Raw genomic sequence first — 20,500 nt, 5'->3', positions numbered from 1 at the left:
GTCACTACCCAAGCGTTTTATTCCCCTCCTCCACCTCCACACCAAGCAGGCCAGTGTTGACGTTTGCTCGAACCCTCGGGAGACAACATACAGTGCATTAACACACTGGAGAAACGCAGCACCCACAGCACCAACTCCGGGCCTTGGCCCTTTCTCGGGAGGCATCTTGCTTGTCTTCATTGTTAGGGATAAGACCATAAGATTTAGGAGGAGAAATAAGCCATTCAGCCCATTGAGTCTTCCCTGCCATTCAATCATGACATGATCCATTTTCCCACTCTGCCCCTCTGCCCAGCCGTTTTTCCATAACCTTTGATGCCCTGGCTAATCAAGAAACTTTTAATCTCTGCCTTAAATACAACCAATGACCTGGCCTCCACAACTGCCTGTGGCAACAAATTTCACTGATTCACCACCCTCTGGCTGAAGAAATTCCTCCACATCTCTGTTCTAAACAGTTGCCCTTCAATCCTAGAGTTGTGCCCTCTTGTCCTTGACTCTCCCACCATGGGAAACAACATTTCTATGTCCGCACTGTCCATACCTTTCAACATTTAAAATATTTCAATGAGATCCCCTCCCTCATTCTCCTAAATTCCAACAAGGGTAGGCCAACAGCTGTCAAACGATCATCGTACAATAATCCTTTCATTCCCGGAATCTTCCTTGTGGACCTTCTATGAACCCTCTCCAACATCAGCACATCGAGGAGCCCAAAACTGCTCACAATTCTCCAAGTGACATCTCACCAGTGCCTTATAAAGCTTGAACATCACATCCCTGCTCTTATGTTCTATTCCTCATGCGTTTTTTTTGCCAGAGAAAGGGATCGACACGGGGACAATTGTATTTAAATGGTATTCAGACACGGAGAGGGAAGGTTTGGAGAGGTAAGGCCCCAACGCGGGTAAATCTTTAAAACTCTCATTTAAAAACATTAAAATCTTGGTGCAAAAAACAAACAGGAAAAAAGATCAAGAAAAGGATAAGGCTGTCTACAACTCTCAGTAAATGCAGTTTATGGCCCAAGTGTCCATCACAGTAATGTTGATGCAATGTGTCAACCTGAAGATAGGCTATTAAAGTCAACAGATTCCTTGCCAATCAAACATTCCCCTTCTAGGAAAAAGTATCCATTTTAACCATATAACCACTTACAGCACAGAACAGGCCAGTTCGGCCCTACTAGTCCATGCCATAGCAAATCCCCAACCTCCTAGTCCCACTGACCAGCACCCGGTCCATACCTCTCTAGTCCCCTCCTATCCATGTAACGATCCAGTCTTTCCTTAAATGTAACCAATGATCCCGCCTCGACCACGTCTGCCAGAAGCTCATTCCACATCCCCACCACCCTCTGCGTAAAGAAATTCCCCTTATAATTTTCCCCCTTCAATCTTAAACCATGTCCTCTAGTTTGAATCTCCCCCTTTCTTAATTGAAAAAGCCTATCCACATTTACTCTGTCTGTCCCTTTTAAAATCTTAAACACCTCTATCAAGTCCCCTCTCAATCTTCTACGCTCCAGAGAAAAAAGCCCCAGTCTGCACAACCTTTCCCTGTAACTCAGACCGTGAAATCCTGTCAACATTCTCGTGAACCTTCTCTGCACTCTCTCTATTTTGTTTATATCTTTCCTATAATTTGGTGACCAAAACTGTACACAGTACTCCAAATTTGGCCTCACCAATGCCTTGTACAATTTCATCATAACCTCCCTACTCTTGAATTCAATACTCCGATTTATGAAGGCCAACATTTTTTAACCTTCTGAAATTTTCAGCACCCCCTCGCAATTATCTGTCTTTTTGGTTCCGCCATATTTAATCAACTAAGGTAAACGTTTTCATCGATGAGCATCATTGCAACGGTCGGTCTAGCAGTTGATCAAAATGGCAGCAACATCTAGTGTTGAAGTTAAGAAGTGCAACGTGCAGACAGCATAATTTATTGTTATATGCTCTAATGGGCTATATTCCATTTTATGTTTAAAATTCACCCTAGCCACAATTGGCTTGGGGAGGGGGGCCTGAAATAAAGAAATTTGTTTGTTCTTTTTAAAATGTAATTTTAAAAAAAAATTAAATTTGGGCATGCCACACGGTAACAGACCATTGTGGCCAACGAACCTGTGCCGCCCAATTAACCTACAACTCCCCCCCCCCCACCCCAGTATGTTTTGAACTGGGGGAGGGCATCAGAGCACAAGGAGAACATACAAACTCCTGACAGTCAGTGCAGGATTTGAACCCCAGTGTAACAATTTTGCGCTAACTGCTACGCTGTGTGTACAAATTAACTTCCACTTGGAGAAGAACCAATTGCAGTGTCTGGTTGGAAGGGAGGTTCCTGTCAAGCTTTTTCCATCCACTTTCCCCTCACTACTCTCTCAATTTCTTTGTCTCCAATGCATCCCCTTCATTCCAGGACATCTGAGATGTCCTCTTCTCTACTGCCGTCATCCGCATCTCTATTTCCTGCACTTCTTCCCTGGCGTCTTCTCCTGAGATGTAACAAGGATAAGGTTCCCCCTCGCACCAGCCACCACATCCAACATATCCTTCACTAGTTTTGCCAGCTACAACAGGAGGCCACTATCAGACACATCTCCCCACCCCCACCCCCAACCTCTCTCCAATTTCCATTGAGATCACTCCCTTACACACTCATCCATTCCCATCCATCGCCACACTGGGGATCACACTTGAGCACACACCTCCTTCCTTACCATAATTCGGGGCCCCAAGAAAAGTAAAACCTCACTTGTGAATCTGTCGAGGTTATTTGCCTCTCAATGCAGCCTCCTCGACAGCAGAGAGACTGGGCACAGACTTAGTGATTGGTTTGCTGAACACCTTGGCTCTGTCTGTCTCAGGGACAAGGGACCTCCCTGTGTCCACCCATTCGATATGCACTGTCCCACCAAGACCACTCGTAAAATGGAGAAGCTACAGCTGACTGTATAGGGGCTTCAGGCAATTTCTGCCTTACAGCAAAGGGCAATTTTGTGTAATGTGATGCTCTTTTTATTATGTGACAATAAATTGAATCTTGGATTTAATATTCTCCATCCGGATGGCATTAACGTCAACGTCTCTGGATTCTGTTAAAATTCACTCCAAAGTCTGTGTCTTTCCACACGGACCTTTCAGCCCTACTAGTCTGTGCTGTACCATTTTTCTGCCTAGTCTTACTGACCTGCACCCAGTCTATTACCCCTTCCATCCATGTACCTGCCCAAATTTTTCTTAAATGTTAAAATTGAGCCCACATTCAGCTTGATCCACACCCCCCACCTCTCTGTGCCAAACAAGGGCTCTCCCTGCAGTGGGCTGGCCGCTGCTGTGAGTGACAGGCACCCGGTCCAATCACCCGACAGGAGGCTTGGGGGCTGTCGGAGGCGGAGGGTAAGGCGGCCTTGGATTGATCGATAGGTCAACCGGCTAATCACACGTTGGGCTTCTTCACGCCGGCCAATCAGCTGTGGCCGGAGGTGATATGAAGGCGGGCGCAGGGTTTCAGCGGGAAAATGGAGTCGGCGGCTGCGGAGCCGAACGCTGAGGAAGCGGCAGGAGAGACGGAGGCCCCAGCGGGCGAGGCCAGAGCTGGAGAGGCCCCGGGGCCGGTTGACGAGTCCGAGGGCTCGAAACGCCTCAATTTATTCTCGGTGACGATGGAACAAGCGGTGGAGAAGCTGCTGAAAGGGGCCAGGTGAGGGAGGGAGGGGGCGAGTTAGGGAGGGGGAGGGGAGGATCGTCGAGGGGAGGAGAATGGGGAGGGGGGGTGGGAGGGGTAGGGGCGGGGATGTAGGTGGGAGGGGGTGGGGTGTGGGAGGATCGGAGAATTGGGTGGGGAGGGGCAGGGACGAGTTAGGATGGGGAAGGAGGGAAAGGGGTGGAGAGGATCGGTGAGGAGAGGAGAATGGGGTGGGGGAGGGGCGGGGATATAGGTGGGGGAGGGGCGGGGATATAGGTGGGGTGGGGGAGGGGCGGGGATATAGGTGGGGTGGGGGAGGGGCAGGGATATAGGTGGGGTGGGGGAGGGGCGGGGATATAGGTGGGGTGGGGGAGGATGGAGAATTGGGTAGGGGTGGGGGAGGGAGTGAGGGGCGGGAGGGGGTGGGGAGGGGCAGGGACGAGTTAGGATGGGGAGGGAGGGGAAGGGGTGGGGAGGATCGGTGAGGGAAGGAGAATTGGGAGGGGGAGGGAGTGGTGAGGGGAGGGGTTGAGCAGAGGATGAGTAAGGGGGAGGGAGTGAGGCCTATAATAGAACCTTCTGCCTCATTGCGGGACACTTTCCCTCCTTCGGTAATTAACACCCATTAATCCAGCGATCCTTTAGGATGTGGGAGATGAGGGGGTTTTCTAATTTTTCTAATTGACTTGGATGAAGAGGCGGAAGGATGGGTCAGTAAGTTTGCAGATGGTACTAAGGTTGGAGGAGCTGTGGATGGAGCTAAAGATTGTCGAAGGTTACAGAAGGATGCAGAGTTTGGCGGAAAAGGGGCAGATGGAGTTCAATCCAGATAAGTGTGAGGTGATGTATTTTGGTAGTGTTAATGGTCGGATACTTAACAGTGTGGAGGAACAAAGGGACCTCGGGATCCAAATCCATAATCTCGCACAGTTTGATAGGACCATTCAGAAGGCTGATGGGACGTTGGGCTTCGTTAGTCAAGGGATTGAGTTAGAGAGTGGAGAGGCCGTGGTGCAGCTCTACAAATATCTGGAGAGACAGCACAAAGTATTGAGTTCTCTTCTGGTCACCTCATTATAGGAAGGATTTTGGAGGGGGTGCAGAGGAGATTTACTAAGATGTTACCTGGATTGGGAAATATGTCTTATGAGGCATGGTTAGCAGGGACTTTTCTCTTTGGAGTGAAGAAGGATGGAAGGTGACTTTATAGAAATCCACAAGATACTGAGAGGATAGAGATGAGGAAGAACTGCTTCTCCCAGAGGGTGGTGAATCTGTGGAATTCTGTGCCTACGGAAGCAGTGAAGGTGACCTCAGTAAATATACTTAAGGCACAGACAAATTTTTGAAGACTAAGAAAGGATATCAATAAGAATGAAAGAATGCAGAGAAGATTTACTAGGATGTTGACAAGACTTGAGGAATTGAATTTCAAGAAAGGTTAAACAGGTTAGGACTATTTCCTGGAACGTAGAAGATTGTGGGGAGATTTGATAGAGGTATTTAAAATTATGAGGGGGATAGATAAAGTAAATGTCAATAGGCTTTTCCACTGAGGGTAGGTGAGACACAAACCAGAGGACATGGGTTAAGGGTGAAAGGGGAAAAGTTTAGGGGGAAGTTCTTCACATAGAGAGTGATGGAGTGTGGAATGAGCTGCCAGCTGAAGTGAATGCTGGCTCAATTTTCACATCTTAAAAAAAAATTGAGACAGGTGCGTGGATGTGAGAGGTATGGAGGGCAGTGGAGTGGATGCAGATCAGTGGGAAGAGGCAGAAAAGTAGTTTAGCCCAGACTTGAAGGGCCTGTTTTCTGTTCTGTCGTGTTCTATGGTTCTTAGGAAATTGAGGGTTATGAGGAACAGTAGGGTAAGTGAGTCCATGGGCATATCAGCCACAATGATTTACACAGGCAGGAGGTAATAGGTGGATAAGGGAGGGAAGGCACAAGAGAAAACAGGGGGATAGGGGTCTGTGAATGGAGAGGGAAGGGGGTGGACAGCTGGAGGAAAGAAGGCAGAGGGAAGGAGAAGAGAGGGGGGAAGGAGAATAGGCTAGCAGAAACGGGATGTTAAGGCCTTCTGGTTGGAGAGTGTCCAGTCGGAATATTAGGTGTTGCTTCTCCCAATTTACAGGTGGTCTGGAATTGTAAATATTCGCAGATAGCTGGTAGTCAGCGGGGCGTGGCAAGATGGCATAGAGGGAAGACATGTAGTTCCACCTTCCCCCAATTAGACTTATAAATACCCGATTTTAAAATTTGTAAAAGTGGTTAAAAATAGTATTTACAGACTTTGGAATAGTGGAGGATTGAAATGGCTACAAATGTGAAGAAATCGAAAACTCAGTTACAAAAGAAATTACCCCATAAAAGTGTTGAAGAATTGAGGCCTACCTACCAAGTTGAACCCTCAGAGTCATCGACTGGAGCTCCCAAGCCTCAAAGGACCCCTGTTCAGCTGAGTATTACACCGGCGCTGATCGTGTATCCGCAAGATGGCGCCGGTTCTGTGATGAGCTCGGCCGGTCCTGACTCGCGCCCCCGTGAGCACAGACACACGGGCGGATCGGCCGAGCGGGGACAGACGCGTGAGCCCGCAGTTGTGCCTGGTGGTGTAGGGGCGCTCAGTGTAGTGTCGGAGGATGTTCCTGTGCGTCGGTGACTCTTCCGGGCATGCGCGTCATGAGTTCGGGAATTATTAGAGAAGGTGTGGGCTGTGGGGGAGCCCGAAAGGTGGCGTGCTGACGAGGTGGGCACGCTGTCGACGGGTATCCAGACCCGCAGTAACACTGGAAGAGGAATCGTGTCAGAAGAGGAAGAGAGCCCAGCGCTATTGGAACCAACACAGGAAGAATATATGGGGACTGGAACCAAAGAAGGGTAGGCCTCAAGGGGAAGTGATGGAACCTGGACTGGATTCTGTGTTTACAATATTGGAAGGGATTGCTCATCAAATGGAAAACATGTCAATGCAGGTGTCTACTCAGATAAATCAAGGATTCATGGAAGTGAAAACTAAAATGAACAGTATGTGTGAAGAGATGACTTCTATGAAGAAAGATATAACTGTAGTTAAAAGTGATGTTAGTAGATGTATAAAAACAAAGATAAGCGTATACTGTGCCTTCCCTCCCTTATCCACCTATTACCTCCTGCCTGTGTAAATCATTGTGGCTCATACCCACACTCCTGTTCGGCTCCGAATCATGGGTCCTCTACCGGCACCACCTACGGCTCCTAGAACGCTTCCACCAGCGTTGTCTCCGCTCCATCCTCAACATCCATTGGAGCGCTTACAACCCTAACGTCGAAGTACTCGAGATGGCAGAGGTCGACAGCATCGAGTCCATGCTGCTGAAGATCCAGCTGCGCTGGATGGGTCACGTCTCCAGAATGGAGGACCATCGCCTTCCCAAGATCGTGTTATATGGCGAGCTCTCCACTGGCCACCGTGACAGAGGTGCACCAAAGAAAAGGTACAAGGACTGCCTAAAGAAATCTCTTGGTGCCTGCCACATTGACCACCGCCAGTGGGCTGATAACGCCTCAAACCGTGCATCTTGGCGCCTCACAGTTTGGCGGGCAGCAACCTCCTTTGAAGAAGACCGCAGAGCCCACCTCACTGACAAAAGGCAAAGGAGGAAAAACCCAACACCCAACCCCAACCAACCAATTTTCCCTTGCAACCGCTGCAATCGTGTCTGCCTGTCCCGCATCGGACTTGTCAGCCACAAACGAGCCTGCAGCTGACGTGGACTTTTTACCCCCTCCATAAATCTTCGTCCGCGAAGCCAAGCCAAAGAAAGAAGAAGAAAAAACAGTGGACACTGTACAGGATAATTGTAAAAAATTGAAGAAAAATTTTTTTGAATGTTATAACCAAGTGGATCATAATAGAGAAAAAGTGGAGGATTCTTTTGTGGATTGGGGGATTCAGAAGAAAGAATTACTGAAGAAGATTGACTCATTAGAGAATCAAGGTTGAAGAAATAATGTAAAAATAGTACGTCTTCTGGAAGATATGGAAGGTTCAGATCCGGTAAAATTTTTTAAGAAATGGATTCCTGAGGTACTGGGCAATGAATTTTTTCCGGATGGTTTGGAACTAGACCGGGTACATAGAGCATTGAGGAAAAAACCGTTTCCAGGTCAACTACCACGAGGAGTTTTGATTTGTTGTTTCAAATATCAGGACAGAGAAATGATATTACGAGTTGCAGTGCAGAAGGCGCGGCAAAATCAGACTCCAATGTTGGTTCAAAATAACAGAGTGTTTTTCTATGCTGATCTGAGTCAAGAAATTATTAGAAGACGCTGAGAATTTAATTCAGCTAAAGATGTATTGTGGCGAGAGGGTTATAAATTTGCTTTTCGTTACCCGACTGTATTGAAAGTTTTTTATGGGAACTTTCAATCTCAATTCTTTGAAAATGATCATGATGCATTAATTTTTGCCAATTCATTGCCAGATTTACAAGGAAATGGACGATCGTCATCATTTTCACCAAAAAGGAGGGTAAAGAGTCATGGAAATGGGAAGAATGGGAGACATGGAAAGAAAGTTGAATTGACGCAAAGTCTTCTTGATATTGAGGACCTGAAGCAATCATTGGGACTGGAATCATTGAGTTGAATATATTTGATTAAGTACTTTGTGAAAGTCTTACTGGGGGGGGGGGTGGATGACACTGTGACCTTATAGTCATTTACCACTAGTGGGTTTTACCACATCCAGATTTTTAGGGAGTTACTACTTTCTAGTAGTTTGTTGGGGGGTAGTATATTTTTTCTTTTTTTTTACTTTTTGGAATTTTTTATATGGGGAGGGTTTAGAATATTAAGGGAATTAGAAAGGGGGGCAATATTTTATAGTAGTGTGAAATATATTATTAAATTAACAAAATGTCTAATTTGAACTTGGCTATTTTTAATGTCCAGGGATTGAATAATTCAATTAAGCATAAACGGGTATTGGCTTACATAAAAAAAATGAAAGTTGATATTGCTTTTTTGCAAGAAACGCATTTGACTGAAAAAATTGGGTTGGTCATGTGTTTTCTTCTTCTTTTAATTCTAAGGCAAGAAGTGTACCGATTTTAATTCATAAGAAATTACCGTTTGAATTGGAATTATTTGAAGGAAATGCTGGGAGGGTGAATTGTAAAATTTTTGCTGAATCATGGACCTTGTTAAATATTTACGCACCTAATATAGATGATGAACGGTTCATGTCAGAGGCTTTTTTACTGTTAAATCAGGCCAATGAAAATATTTTGATAGGGGGAGACTTTAACTGTATTTTGAATCCTTTATTGGATAGATCTCCGAAAAGACGGCCATACAAATAGGAGCTCTGATGAAAGATTTGAATTTGGTGGATATTTGGAGGAGAATAAATCCTACAGAGAAAGATTTTTCTTTTCATTCATCTAGACATGATTCATTTTCTAGAATAGATTTTTTTTGGGTATCGGCACATTTGCACGGTAGAGTACTACAGGCTGAATATAAAAGTCAGGTTATATCGGATCATTCTATGTCGTTTTTCTCCTGTGCAAGTCCAGAAGTGGTGCACTTGTCTCATAGATGGAGGTTTAACACAATGTTACTGAGGAAACCAGAGTTTATTTTTTTTGTTAAGCAACAGATTACTTTATTCTTGGCTGAGAATATTAATTCAGTAATTTTGTACTGTGGGACGCTTTGAAAGCATATTTGCGTGGGCAAATTATTAGTTACACTACAAAAGTTAAAAAACAATATGTGGCAGAAAGCTTAACATTGGAGAAACAAATCACTGAGTTGGAAAAGGAATTTCAGAAAGATGTTACAGAGGATAAAAAAACTGCTTTAACGAAGTTGAAATTACATTATAATACATTACAAACTTACCAGTATGAGCATTTAATTCATTGATCTAAGCAACGTTATTATGATCTGGGTGAGAGAGCTCATAAGGTATTAGCATGGCAATTAAAAACGCAAGAGACATCGCGAATTATTAATGCTGTTAAAAATAATTCTACAGTTACCTATAAACCAGGAAATTAATGATCAGTTTTATTCATTTTATCAAAAATTATATACTTCTGAGGGAAAGCAGGACATTGGTTTTATTGAATCTTATTTATCCAAATTAAAATTACCTGTTTTAGGGGAGGAGGAGGTTAAGAATTGGAAGCTCCATTTACAGATTTTGAGATTAAAGAAGCTATACAGGAGATGCTGAATGGAAAGTTGCCAGGGGATGATGGATTTTCAGCTGAATTTTATAAAGTATTTTATGAAGATTTATCTTCTATATTTGGAGATGTATTGCAGCAAATAACTGAAGATCAGTTGTTACCAGAATCTTGTTCGAGTGCTATAATTACTGTGATTCCAAAGAAAGACAGGGATCTGTTGAAAGTCTCTTCATATAGAACTATTTCTTTATTAAATGTAGATTATAAAATTATAGCGAAAGTATTAGCGAATAGACTTGCTAAATATTTACCTCAGTTGATAGATAGAGATCAGGTTTTATTAAGAATAGAAATGCGTCTGACAATATCCTTAGATTGATAATTCTGGTCAATGCATTGAGACAGCAACCCAATCCAGTGGTTGCACTGGATGTAGAAAAAACTTTTGATAGAACTGAATGGAATTTTTTATTTAAGGTGTTAGAGAAGTTTAATTTTGGCCCTTATTTTATTGGTTGGGTTAAGGCTTTATATAAAAATCCAATTGTTAGGGTGGTGACAAATGATCAAACTTCTTTACCATTTAAATTAACGCGATCGACTTGGCATGGTTGTCCATTATCACTTGCCTTGTTTGCATTAGCTATTGAACCGTTAGCTCAGACAATACAACAGAATGATAAGATTAAAGGGATGCGAATTGCGGATGATGAATATAAGATTAATTTATTTGCGGATGATGTGTTGATGTATTTGAGAGACCCAGAGCAGTCTTTGAAATATTTACAAGATTGTTTGTTGAAATTTGGGGAGATATCTGGATATAAGGTAAACTGGGATAAGAGTGAAATACTGCCATTTGGGGAAGGAGATTATTCAGAATATAAAAATATTATAAAATTAAAATGGTCAGATAGAATTAAATATCTAGGAATAATAGTAAATGCAGATTATCAGTCTTAATATTAAATTATGTTCCTTTATTAAAAAGGATTAAAATGGATTTGATTAAATGGAAAGATCTTCCGTTAACGTTAATTGGTTGAGTAAATTGTATTAAAATGAATATTTTCCCTCAAATCCAATATCTATTTCAGTCGATACCATGTTTACTTTCGAAGGGCTTTTTTCAGGATTTGAACAGAGTGGTGTGGGAATTTTTATGGAAGGGAAAATTAGCACGAGTAGCTTTGCATAAACTTGCATGGAAATATGCATTAGGTGGACTTCAATTACCTCATTTTCAAAATTATTATGAAGCTGCTCAGTTGAAATTTGTCAGTAGATTGATGGATATTGACCAACCCCCGAGTTGGGTGAAGGTGGAAATGGCTTGTATTTCTGAAGTTGATGTACACCAGTTTATATTTAAGTGGAATATGAACAGTAGTCGATGGTTTGGGCCTGAGCCCTTCAGGGGTGCCAGATTCCCCAATGAGGTGCTCTGTGATAGAGGAATGGGAGGGAAACTGGAGGAACTCAGCAAGTCACACAGCATGCATAGAAAGCAAACAGTAGTCAATGGTTTGGGGTCTGAGCCCTTCAGGGGTGCCAGATTCCCCAATGAGGTGCTCTGTGATAGGGGAATGGGTGGGAAACTGGAGGAAGGAAGCTGGGTTATGGAAAGGAGAAAGAAAAAAATAACAGAACTGGGAGAGGGAGGGTTACTGGAAATTGGAGGTTGATATTTGATACCATACAACACAGTACAGGCCCTTCAGCCCTCGATGTTGTGCCGACCCATATATTCCTTTAAAAAAAAGTACATCCCTAACTCATAAACCTCTATTTTTCTTCCATCATGTGCCTGATAAGAGTCTCTTAAATGTCCCTATTCCAGCCTTCTCCACCACCACTCCTGCCAATGCATTCCAGGCATCCACCACTCTCTGTGTAAAAAAAAACAAAAAAACCTTACCCTTGATATCTCCCCTAAACTTTCCTCCCTTCACTTTGTAGAGATGTTCTCTGGTGTTTGCTATTCCTGCCCTGGGAAAAAGGCACTGGCTGTCCACCCTTTCTGTACCTTTTGGAATCTAGTAGACCTTTATTGTCACCTTTCATCCTTCTATGCTCTAAAGAGAAAAGTCCTAGCTCTGCTAATCTTATCTCATAGGTCTTATTTTCCAATCCAGGCAACATCCTGGTGAATCTCCTCTGCACCCTCTCCATTAGCTTTAACATTCTCCTTGTGATGAGGTGATCAGAACTGAACACCCTACTGCAAGTGTGGTCTCACCAGAAATTTGAGGATTTGCAACATGACCTCTTGACTCAAACTCAATCCCCCTTTTGTGAAGTTCAGCATTTCATTAGTCTTAACTATCCTATCAACCTGCGCAGCGACTTTGAGAGATGTACAGATTTGGATCCCAAGGTCCCTCTGTTCCACCACACTCTTAAGTAAGAGACCATTAACCTTGTATGCAACCTTCTGGTTTGTCCTTCCAAAATGCATCACCTCCACAAACATCCGGACTGAACTCCATCCTCCACTTTACTGAATCCTGTCTCTATCCTTTAGTAAACTTCAGCACCATCCACAACTCCTTCAACCTTCTGATCATCTGCAAACTTACTAACCCATCCTTCTGCTTCTTCATTCAGGTCATAACTAAAGATCTCAAAGAGCAGGGGTCCCAGAACAGATCCCTGCAGAACTCCACTAGTCACTGACCTCCAGGCAGAATACTACTCTCTGCTTTCTAAATGCAAGCCAATTTTTAATCTATACACCCAAGGCTCCATGGATTCCATGCCTCATGATTTTCTGAACGAGTCTCTCATAGGGGACCTTGTCAATTGCCTTACAAAAATCTATATCAACCACATCTACCACCCTACCCTCATCAATTTCTTTTGTTACCTCCTCAAAAAACTCAATTAAGTCATTCACCTTTCTTAATGACAATTGTAATGCCTGATAGAGAAATCAGTATATAGACAGAGATTGAATATACCTCTGTTAAAGAGAGCTGATTTCTTTTTTTAAAACTTTATTTATAAAGATTTTCAAATTAATTAAAAACAATACAAACTCACCCCACCCTCCCTCCCACCCTCAGCATGCCCCGCAAGGGGAGCATAAAAAAACCATATATTAACCAGCTACAAACATAGACTATATAATATCTTAAGATATTTCTCAACCCATACATTCCAAATAAGGTGACTATATTTGAACAAAAAAAGAATAGTTATGCAAATTGTAAGTGATTTTTTTTCCATATAAATACAAGATATCAATTCATTGTGCCAATGATTTATATTTACTTCTACATCAACTTTCCAAGTAATTGCAATACAGTTCCGTGCTAATGCTAGAGAACTGATTTCTGTGATTTTATTAGAGGACGTATTCAAATATTTTCTGAAACAAATTTGAATTCTGTAAGTGTTAAATTTATAATGTGGGATGCATTGAAAGTATATTTAAGAGGTCAAATTATGTTTTACTTCCAAGATTAAAAAGGAATATATGAAATAGATAAGTTGGAAAAATATTACAATTTTAGAAAAAGAGTTATGAAGAGAAACAAAGACATTTGATGAATAAAAAACTTCAATATAACACTGCAAACTTATCGAACAAAGAAAACAATTATTGGAAATAAGCAAAGTTATGAATTAGGTAAACAATCACAAAGTTCTTTCATGGCAATTAAAAACAAGAAGTTTCAAGAACGATTAGCACAATTAAAAATAATTCTAATATTAGTTATAAACCTCAAGAAATAAATGATTCTTTTAATAGTTTTATTCTAAATTTATATAGTTCAGAATCTTTAAAAGATGACAATAAAATAGATAATTATCTCAAATAAATTTTCCAAGATTAAGACAGGAAGAGATGGAATTGAGTACTTCAATAACACAGTTGGAAGTAAGGAGAGCAATGACCACTACAAAGTAATAAATCCCTGGGAGAAGATGGTTTTCTGTCTGAATTCTATAAAGAATTTAAAGATTTATTAATTCCTATCTTTATGGAAATATTAGATCAGGCATCAATAACCCATACACTTCCAGAATAATTTAAAACAGTAATAATTACTGTAATTCCAAAAAAAGATAGAGATCCTTTGAAAACTTCCATCTTTTAGACCTGTATCATTGCTAAATGTAGATTATAAAATTGTGGCTAAGATTTTGGTGAATAGAATTACTAAATTTCTGCCTAATTTAATAAATATGGATCAGACAGGTTTTGTGCAAAAGAAATTATCATGATAATGTAACTAAACTAGTATTATGCATTAGCACAACAAAAGAGATTTAAGTGTGCCAGTGAAACTAGATGCGGAAAAAGCATTTGATAGATTGGATTGGGATTTTCTATTTAAGTTATTGAATAAATTTGGATTTGAACAAACTATTATGAACTGGATTAAGGCATTATTATAATGAACCTAAACCTAAAGTAGTGACCAATGGACCATTTCAATTAACAAGATCTGGTGGACAAGGATGTCCCTTATCCCCAGAAACAATTTGGAAATAAAAGGATTTGGGGTTGGTCAAGAAGAGCATAAAATCAGTTTGTTTGCAGATGATGTACTAATTTATTGGACGGAACCCAAGAATTCTTTGGGAAAATTGTATGAATATGGAAACATGTTCAAGGTATAAAATAAATTGGGATAAAAGTGAAATCAGTGTCAAAAAAGATATTCAATTGGAGGTCACATGATGTGAGGAGCGAGAGAGGAGGCAAAATCCTGGCGCTCCCAGATCCAAAATACTCACTAATGGTGTAGAAGGTTCATCAGGAGGAGCAGCAAGGAATCAGCGCCGACGCCAGGAGATCAACCTGACGTGTCTCTTGGTGGGGGAAATGGCATAGCTGCCTGGAGGCCCACTATGGAGGACAATATGCAGCCTGCCTGCAGGAGCCCTGAGGTTGAAATAAGACTTATCGAGGGGGGTGGGGGGAAGTAACGCTATCCTGACCAGCAAATAGATGGCAGGAGCCCCATGGAGCGGCTTGGAATGTGGGGGGTGCTCAGAGCCACCCCACCTATAGCGAGACCTCCAGGTCGGGTGCTTTCGCGTTGAGCACAATGTGAACATTGCAGCCAGTGGGAGCAGAACGACCGGGAAGCGTGGGGACTGAGTCAATTCGGGAAGCAGTGGGCTTGAGGGGATCTGTTGTTGGGTCAGGAGGCATGGCGAGCGCTAGCGACGGGAGCGGGTGCCGACGGCGATGCGATTGCGACAAAGGCAGCAATGCCAATAATGGAAAAGATAGGCAAAGGAGCCCTCCTTGCACAGTGTTGGAGGCCTTGGGTTCATGGAGGAGAGACTGTTCCAGGCAGTGGACAAGAGAGCCCAGGACATGGCCAAAAAACTAGACAAGGTGTAGAGCAGGGGTTCCCACCCTGGGGTACATGTACCCCTAGTGGTACATTTGCACTTTTCAGGGGGTACATTGGGTCTGAGAGAATAACCACTACTGTACAATAAAAGGTGTAATCTGCAGTCAAATTGCACAATGTCATGTGCAAACCCATTTTCAGACATAGAAATCTCACTAATCACTTGCTGAAATTCAACTTGATGAGTCCACAGATGTGACAAATTGTGCTCAGTCACTAATATTTGCTCGGTATGTAGGAAATTAAGGAAGAGTTCTTGATGAATGCAGGACTAGAAGCAACAACTAAAGGAGATGATATCTTTCAAATAGTAGATTCATTTTTCAAGCAACATGGTTTGAAGTGGGAAAATCTGAGGCGCTGCCAACTGATGGGGCACCAGCTATGTTAGGATGAAGGTCTGGTTTTAGAGGTTGTGTCATGGAAGTAGCTCCTCATGTGACATTTATGCATTGCATGATCCATCTGTTTTTTCGTGCAAGGTCCTTCCTGTTGAACTATCTTCACACAGTAGTTCATATAACCGACTGTTAAAAGCATTCCCTTTTACATCTTGACCACCAGTGATAACACGCTGACATTTCTTCTATTCGTCGTTGAACTGTATTGTTAGACAGGGAGATAGAGTTAAGCCTTTTTACAGATTCATCTCCAAGGACACAAAGTACCATTTCTTTTGCCGCTGGAAGAACAAGGTCTTCCCCAATGGTATGAGCTTTCTTTTGTTTGCCAATCATAAGTGAAACTTCATAAGATGCCTTCACTGCTGTACTGGTTTGTTGGAAAAACCTACCACTTGGATCCAGTCGTTATTTCTTGAACACTGCTTCTTTACGCTTGAAAAAGTCAAGATCTTTGTCTTTGAATTCCGGATGAGCTCTCTCCAGATGTCGAGTGAGAAAGCTTGGTTCCATTGAATCATCACCCAGTGTTTTTTGACAAAGTACACCAGGGGTTCTCAACCTTTTTGTTCATGCTCCAAGGTGAATTGCATTAAGATGAATATTTTTCAAACTTTGCCAATACCATTACCTCAAAAAAGTTTTAAGAATCTAAATAAACATGTAAGGGAATTCCTCTAGAAAAATGAACACGTAAGTATGAAATGGGAGGATTACATCTTCCTAATTTTAAGAATGATCTTTTTAACTGCCATTTCTTAAGGTATTAAATTTTGTAAGTTTTAATATAAATGGGCTTAATAATAAAATTAATAGGAAAAAAGTTTTGGCATTTTAAAAAAAATGAAAGTTGATAATGCTTTTTTACAAGAGGGACACTTAACTGAAAAAACACATCAAAAATTAAAAAGAGATTGACCTGCTCCCAGTTCATAGCCTTCTATACCCCTCGTATCCATATACCTGTCCAAATTTTTCTTAAATGTGAAAATTGAGCCCGCATTTACCACCTCAGCTGGCAGCTTGTTCCATACTCCCACCACTCTGTGTGGGGGAAAAAGTTCGCCCTCATGTGCAGGGGTTGAGTTACAGGGAAAGATTTCCAACTTCAGTGGAAAATGCTTGTATTTAGTCTCTACACCTCAATTTTATATTCCTGCCTCAAATCTCCCTGCATTGTGCTACATTCTGGGGAATAAAAGTTAGTGGAGTGATTAACACCATACTATTACAATGCCAGCAACCCGGATTCGAATCCGGAGCTTCTGTCAGGAGTTTATACGTCCTCCCCTGTATGTCTGCATGAGTTTCCTCAGGGTGCACTGGTTTCCTCCCACTGTTTGGTGTTTGTAGGTTAATTAGTGTATTGGGGCGGCACAGACTCATGGGCCGGAAGGGCCTGTTACGGTGCTGTTTGTCTATATTAAAATAAAAATTAAAACCTGTTTAACCAATCCCTGTAGTTCAGTCCTTCACGTCCTGGCAACAGCCTGTCAAATCTTTTAACATTTATCTCTTTTCCTGTTGGCACATTTATACTGTGGTATTTGGTGCACCTTATAAACCTGGGTGTCTGCAGCAAGTAAGAAGAATGGTGTATGTGCACCTCGTCCTTGTGTGACAATAAACTTGTATCCACCTTCTCTCTCCCTGCAGCTTCAAGAGATTTGCTGAGTGTTATAAGCCTGTTCATGAGATTCTGCCGCAGTTCACACACAGCGTCCACAAGCAGCTTGTCTTTCAGCTCCAGACCTCCATCAGGGTGAGAACCATTATCCTCGTTAACGATGAGGATAGAATCTTTAATCTACCAGTCACACACCCTTTTCCCACTCCCTCACCCCCTTCTCTGGAAGGTCAGGCTGCTGTCACCATCCCTTCAGTAGAGCATCGTGCGTGATCACTTCCTTTCCCAGCTCTGGAGGTGGGGATTGAACCCAGGCAGTGGCTCTACCCACTATGTGGTCAAGGTACCTCCCTCGAGCACCAAGCCAGTTCCATCCACTTACCTTGATGAAGGACTCAACCCTACGTATCTTTATATTTATCTATACAGATGCTCCCCTACTTATGCGGGTCTGACATGATTTTTCAAAGTTACAATGGTTCCAATTTGTTCCCACGCAACATGCTGCTCTCTCACGATGCTGGGCATTTTAGTTCAATGCTTCAAACATTCTTCATGCCCAGTGTGCTTTCAGCTGTGTACATTAATGGTTTTTCAGTGTGGGATAATTGTATTCAACATTTAATTATACAAAATGGTAGGTGCGGTGTTCTTTTTCGACTTACGATGGGTTTGCCATGACACAACCCCATCATAAATCCACTGTTTGACTTGCTATTGACCGCTATTCTTCAACATTGTGTTTTTACTTTTTCCCTCCACATAACCACAACTGTGGCAGTTTCTTTAACCCCCTTAGTACCTGCCCCTGAGACTGCAGGAAATGCCACACTGGTGCCCACACCTCCTCCTTCACCAGCATTCGGGGCGCCAAACAGTCCTTCCAAGTGCAGCATCATTTCACTTGTGAATCTGCAGGAGTCATCTTCTACATCCGGTGCTCCCGTTGGGGTCACCTCTACATTGGAGAGACTGGACGTAGACTGGGAGATTGCTGTGTTGAGCACCTCGGCTCTGTTCCCTGCAATAGCGCGGATCTCCCAGTGGCCTCCCATTTCAATTCCCCGTCCCATTCCCTTGCTGATGTGTCTGTCTCATACGCTGCCAGACTGAAACCACCCACAAATTGGAGGAACAACACCTCATCTCCAATCTGAGCATTTCCAACCAGATGGCATTAGGATCAACTTCTCTAGTTTTCATTTGCCCCCTCCGCAGTCTCTTTTTGTCTCTTTTCCTCCACCCCTTCCCTTCTCATTTCTTTCTTTTCTGCCCTCTCACCTGTTACCCCTTATCTGTTGGTTGGGTTGAGTGTAGGTCAGTGAGGTTAAGTGGGAGAAAGTGTTCGGCATGGACTAGAAAGGCCAAGTTGGCCTGTTTCTGTACTGTAATGGTTATATGAGCTCCTCCCCCCCCCCCCACCTTTTTTATTTAGGAGACTGCCTGTTTTTCCGTATTCCTGATGAAGGTCCTAGGCCTGAAACAATGGTAACTCATTACTTCCTCTGGATGCTGTGTGACCTGCTGAGTTTCTCCAGTCCAGCATGTTTATGATTTGCCCTGTTGGAGAACTATTCTAATCCTGGATCTCATCCATTTGCCATCAAACTCGTTGCACCTTCTCCAAGGGGAATGACTGCTATTTCACCTGAAAGTCTTTTCCCTGGAATTGTTCTGATAAATCGATTTTCTTTCCCCACCACCCCCCCCCCCCACCCCCATTTCCTCTCCCACCTCACAGTACCCCTTGAAGTGCAGTGAGCACTTTTGGCCATTTGACCAGTGTTTGTGTGATGTTGGAGAATGGGAGGGACAGAATGGGATAATTTCAGGGTCTCTGTAACCAATGACTCACAGTCCTGACCCTGACTTGCACCTTTCCCCTCCACAGGAAGGGATCAGACAGATTTCCGAAGACGGACTCTTTGAAAGAGCTCTTCCTAAACTTGATCAGCTGGAGAGAGAATCTGAAGCCCGAACAGTGCCAGCATGGTGAGTGGGAAGTGCAAGAGACGCAGAGGGGCCGAGGGGGGTAGAAGAGAGGTAATTGGAATCAGCTAGGGTCACTGCAGAGTGATCCCAGGGTTAGGGAGGGAGGAATCAGCCAGGGTCCCTGCTCCCTGTCACTGTAGAGTGATCCCAGGGTTAGAGAGAGAGGGAATCAGTCAGGGTCCTTGCTCTTCGTTGCTGCCCAGTGTGTGTGGGTAGGCAGCCAGTGCCAGTGCCTGGATTGCTGCCTGGATGTCATGGTGACCATTGCTGCATTCAACTTCCCACAGGCGACCCACGGGCAGCCCTGCCAAGGACCTGCGGCCCCACCTGGTGCCATGCTACCTGCAGCAACGTGAGTACCTGCAGCTGAAGCTGAAGAAGGCGGAGGCAGAGAATGCAGCACTAGCCCAGGATGTGCTGCAGGGCAGGAAACACATCCAAACACTGGAGCAGCTGCAGAACGATCAGAGCCATGTTTGGCAGGTCAGTGGTCCTCGCGGTGGGGGGGAAATGTGGCCATGGGTGGTCACAGCATCCCTTCAACACGTTGTGGAGCACCCCCTACCTTGCTATCCTCTTAGATCTGCGCTTGAGAATTCCTGATGGTCTCTGCCAGGTAAACCTTAAAATGACCACCCTGATCTTATCATCATGTTCAATTGCTCGAGACGAATGGGAATATGGCCATGTCCTCCCTGCCCTATCCCATGAAGATCTTGAGCCTGGAAAAAAGATAGGGTGGACTGCCAGCACTTTTTCCCCCGAGTGAAAGTGGCAAACTAAATCTCAGATATAGTATGGAGAATGTTTAGGGTCTACTTGCACTGGGTTCAGGATAGATTTGTCCCACTGAGACAGGGAAAAGGGAACCATGATTGACAAAATAGGTGAGGCAGCCAAGTCAAGAAGAAGGAAGTAGGAAACAGGAAGGCTCATGAGAATTGTGTAGTAGTCAAGAAAGAGCTTAAAAAGACGTAGGAGAGCTAGAAGGGGTACAAGAAGGCTTTGGCAAGTAGGATTAAGGAGAATCCCAAGGCGTCCTATGCGTATGTAAAGAACTAGGATGACAAGGATGAAGGATGTGCTTGGAGGTGGAGGAGGTTGGGAGGTCCTAAATGAATATTTTGCTTCAGTATTCACAAGAGAAAAAGACCTTGATCAGCGTGAGGTTGGAGTAGAACAGGTTGTGTGTTGTACGATGTTGATATTAAGGAAGAGAAAGTG

At 43.3% G+C, this 20,500-nt stretch overlaps 1 protein-coding gene across 2 annotated transcripts in view; it reads left to right on the top strand.

The window, feature by feature from the left end:
* Positions 1-3,434: 3,434 nt before the first annotated feature.
* pmf1 (polyamine modulated factor 1) overlaps positions 3,435-20,500 on the top strand; it is a 31,900-nt gene continuing 14,834 nt past the window's right edge. Inside the window, exons 1-4 of one of the 2 annotated variants that reach the window (XM_069940578.1) lie at positions 3,435-3,711; positions 17,314-17,419; positions 19,176-19,276; positions 19,564-19,759. In XM_069940578.1, the coding sequence (XP_069796679.1) occupies positions 3,530-3,711; positions 17,314-17,419; positions 19,176-19,276; positions 19,564-19,759 (585 nt within the window). In that variant the 5' untranslated portion in view covers positions 3,435-3,529. The remainder of the gene's footprint in view (positions 3,712-17,313; positions 17,420-19,175; positions 19,277-19,563; positions 19,760-20,500) is intronic. The other variant, XM_069940579.1, reaches the window with a different exon arrangement.

Source organism: Narcine bancroftii, chromosome 5, assembly GCF_036971445.1.
Source record: "Narcine bancroftii isolate sNarBan1 chromosome 5, sNarBan1.hap1, whole genome shotgun sequence".
Taxonomy (NCBI): domain Eukaryota; kingdom Metazoa; phylum Chordata; class Chondrichthyes; order Torpediniformes; family Narcinidae; genus Narcine; species Narcine bancroftii.
The sequence above is the reverse complement of the archived record's forward strand: the minus strand, read 5'-3'. Positions and strand labels throughout refer to the sequence as shown.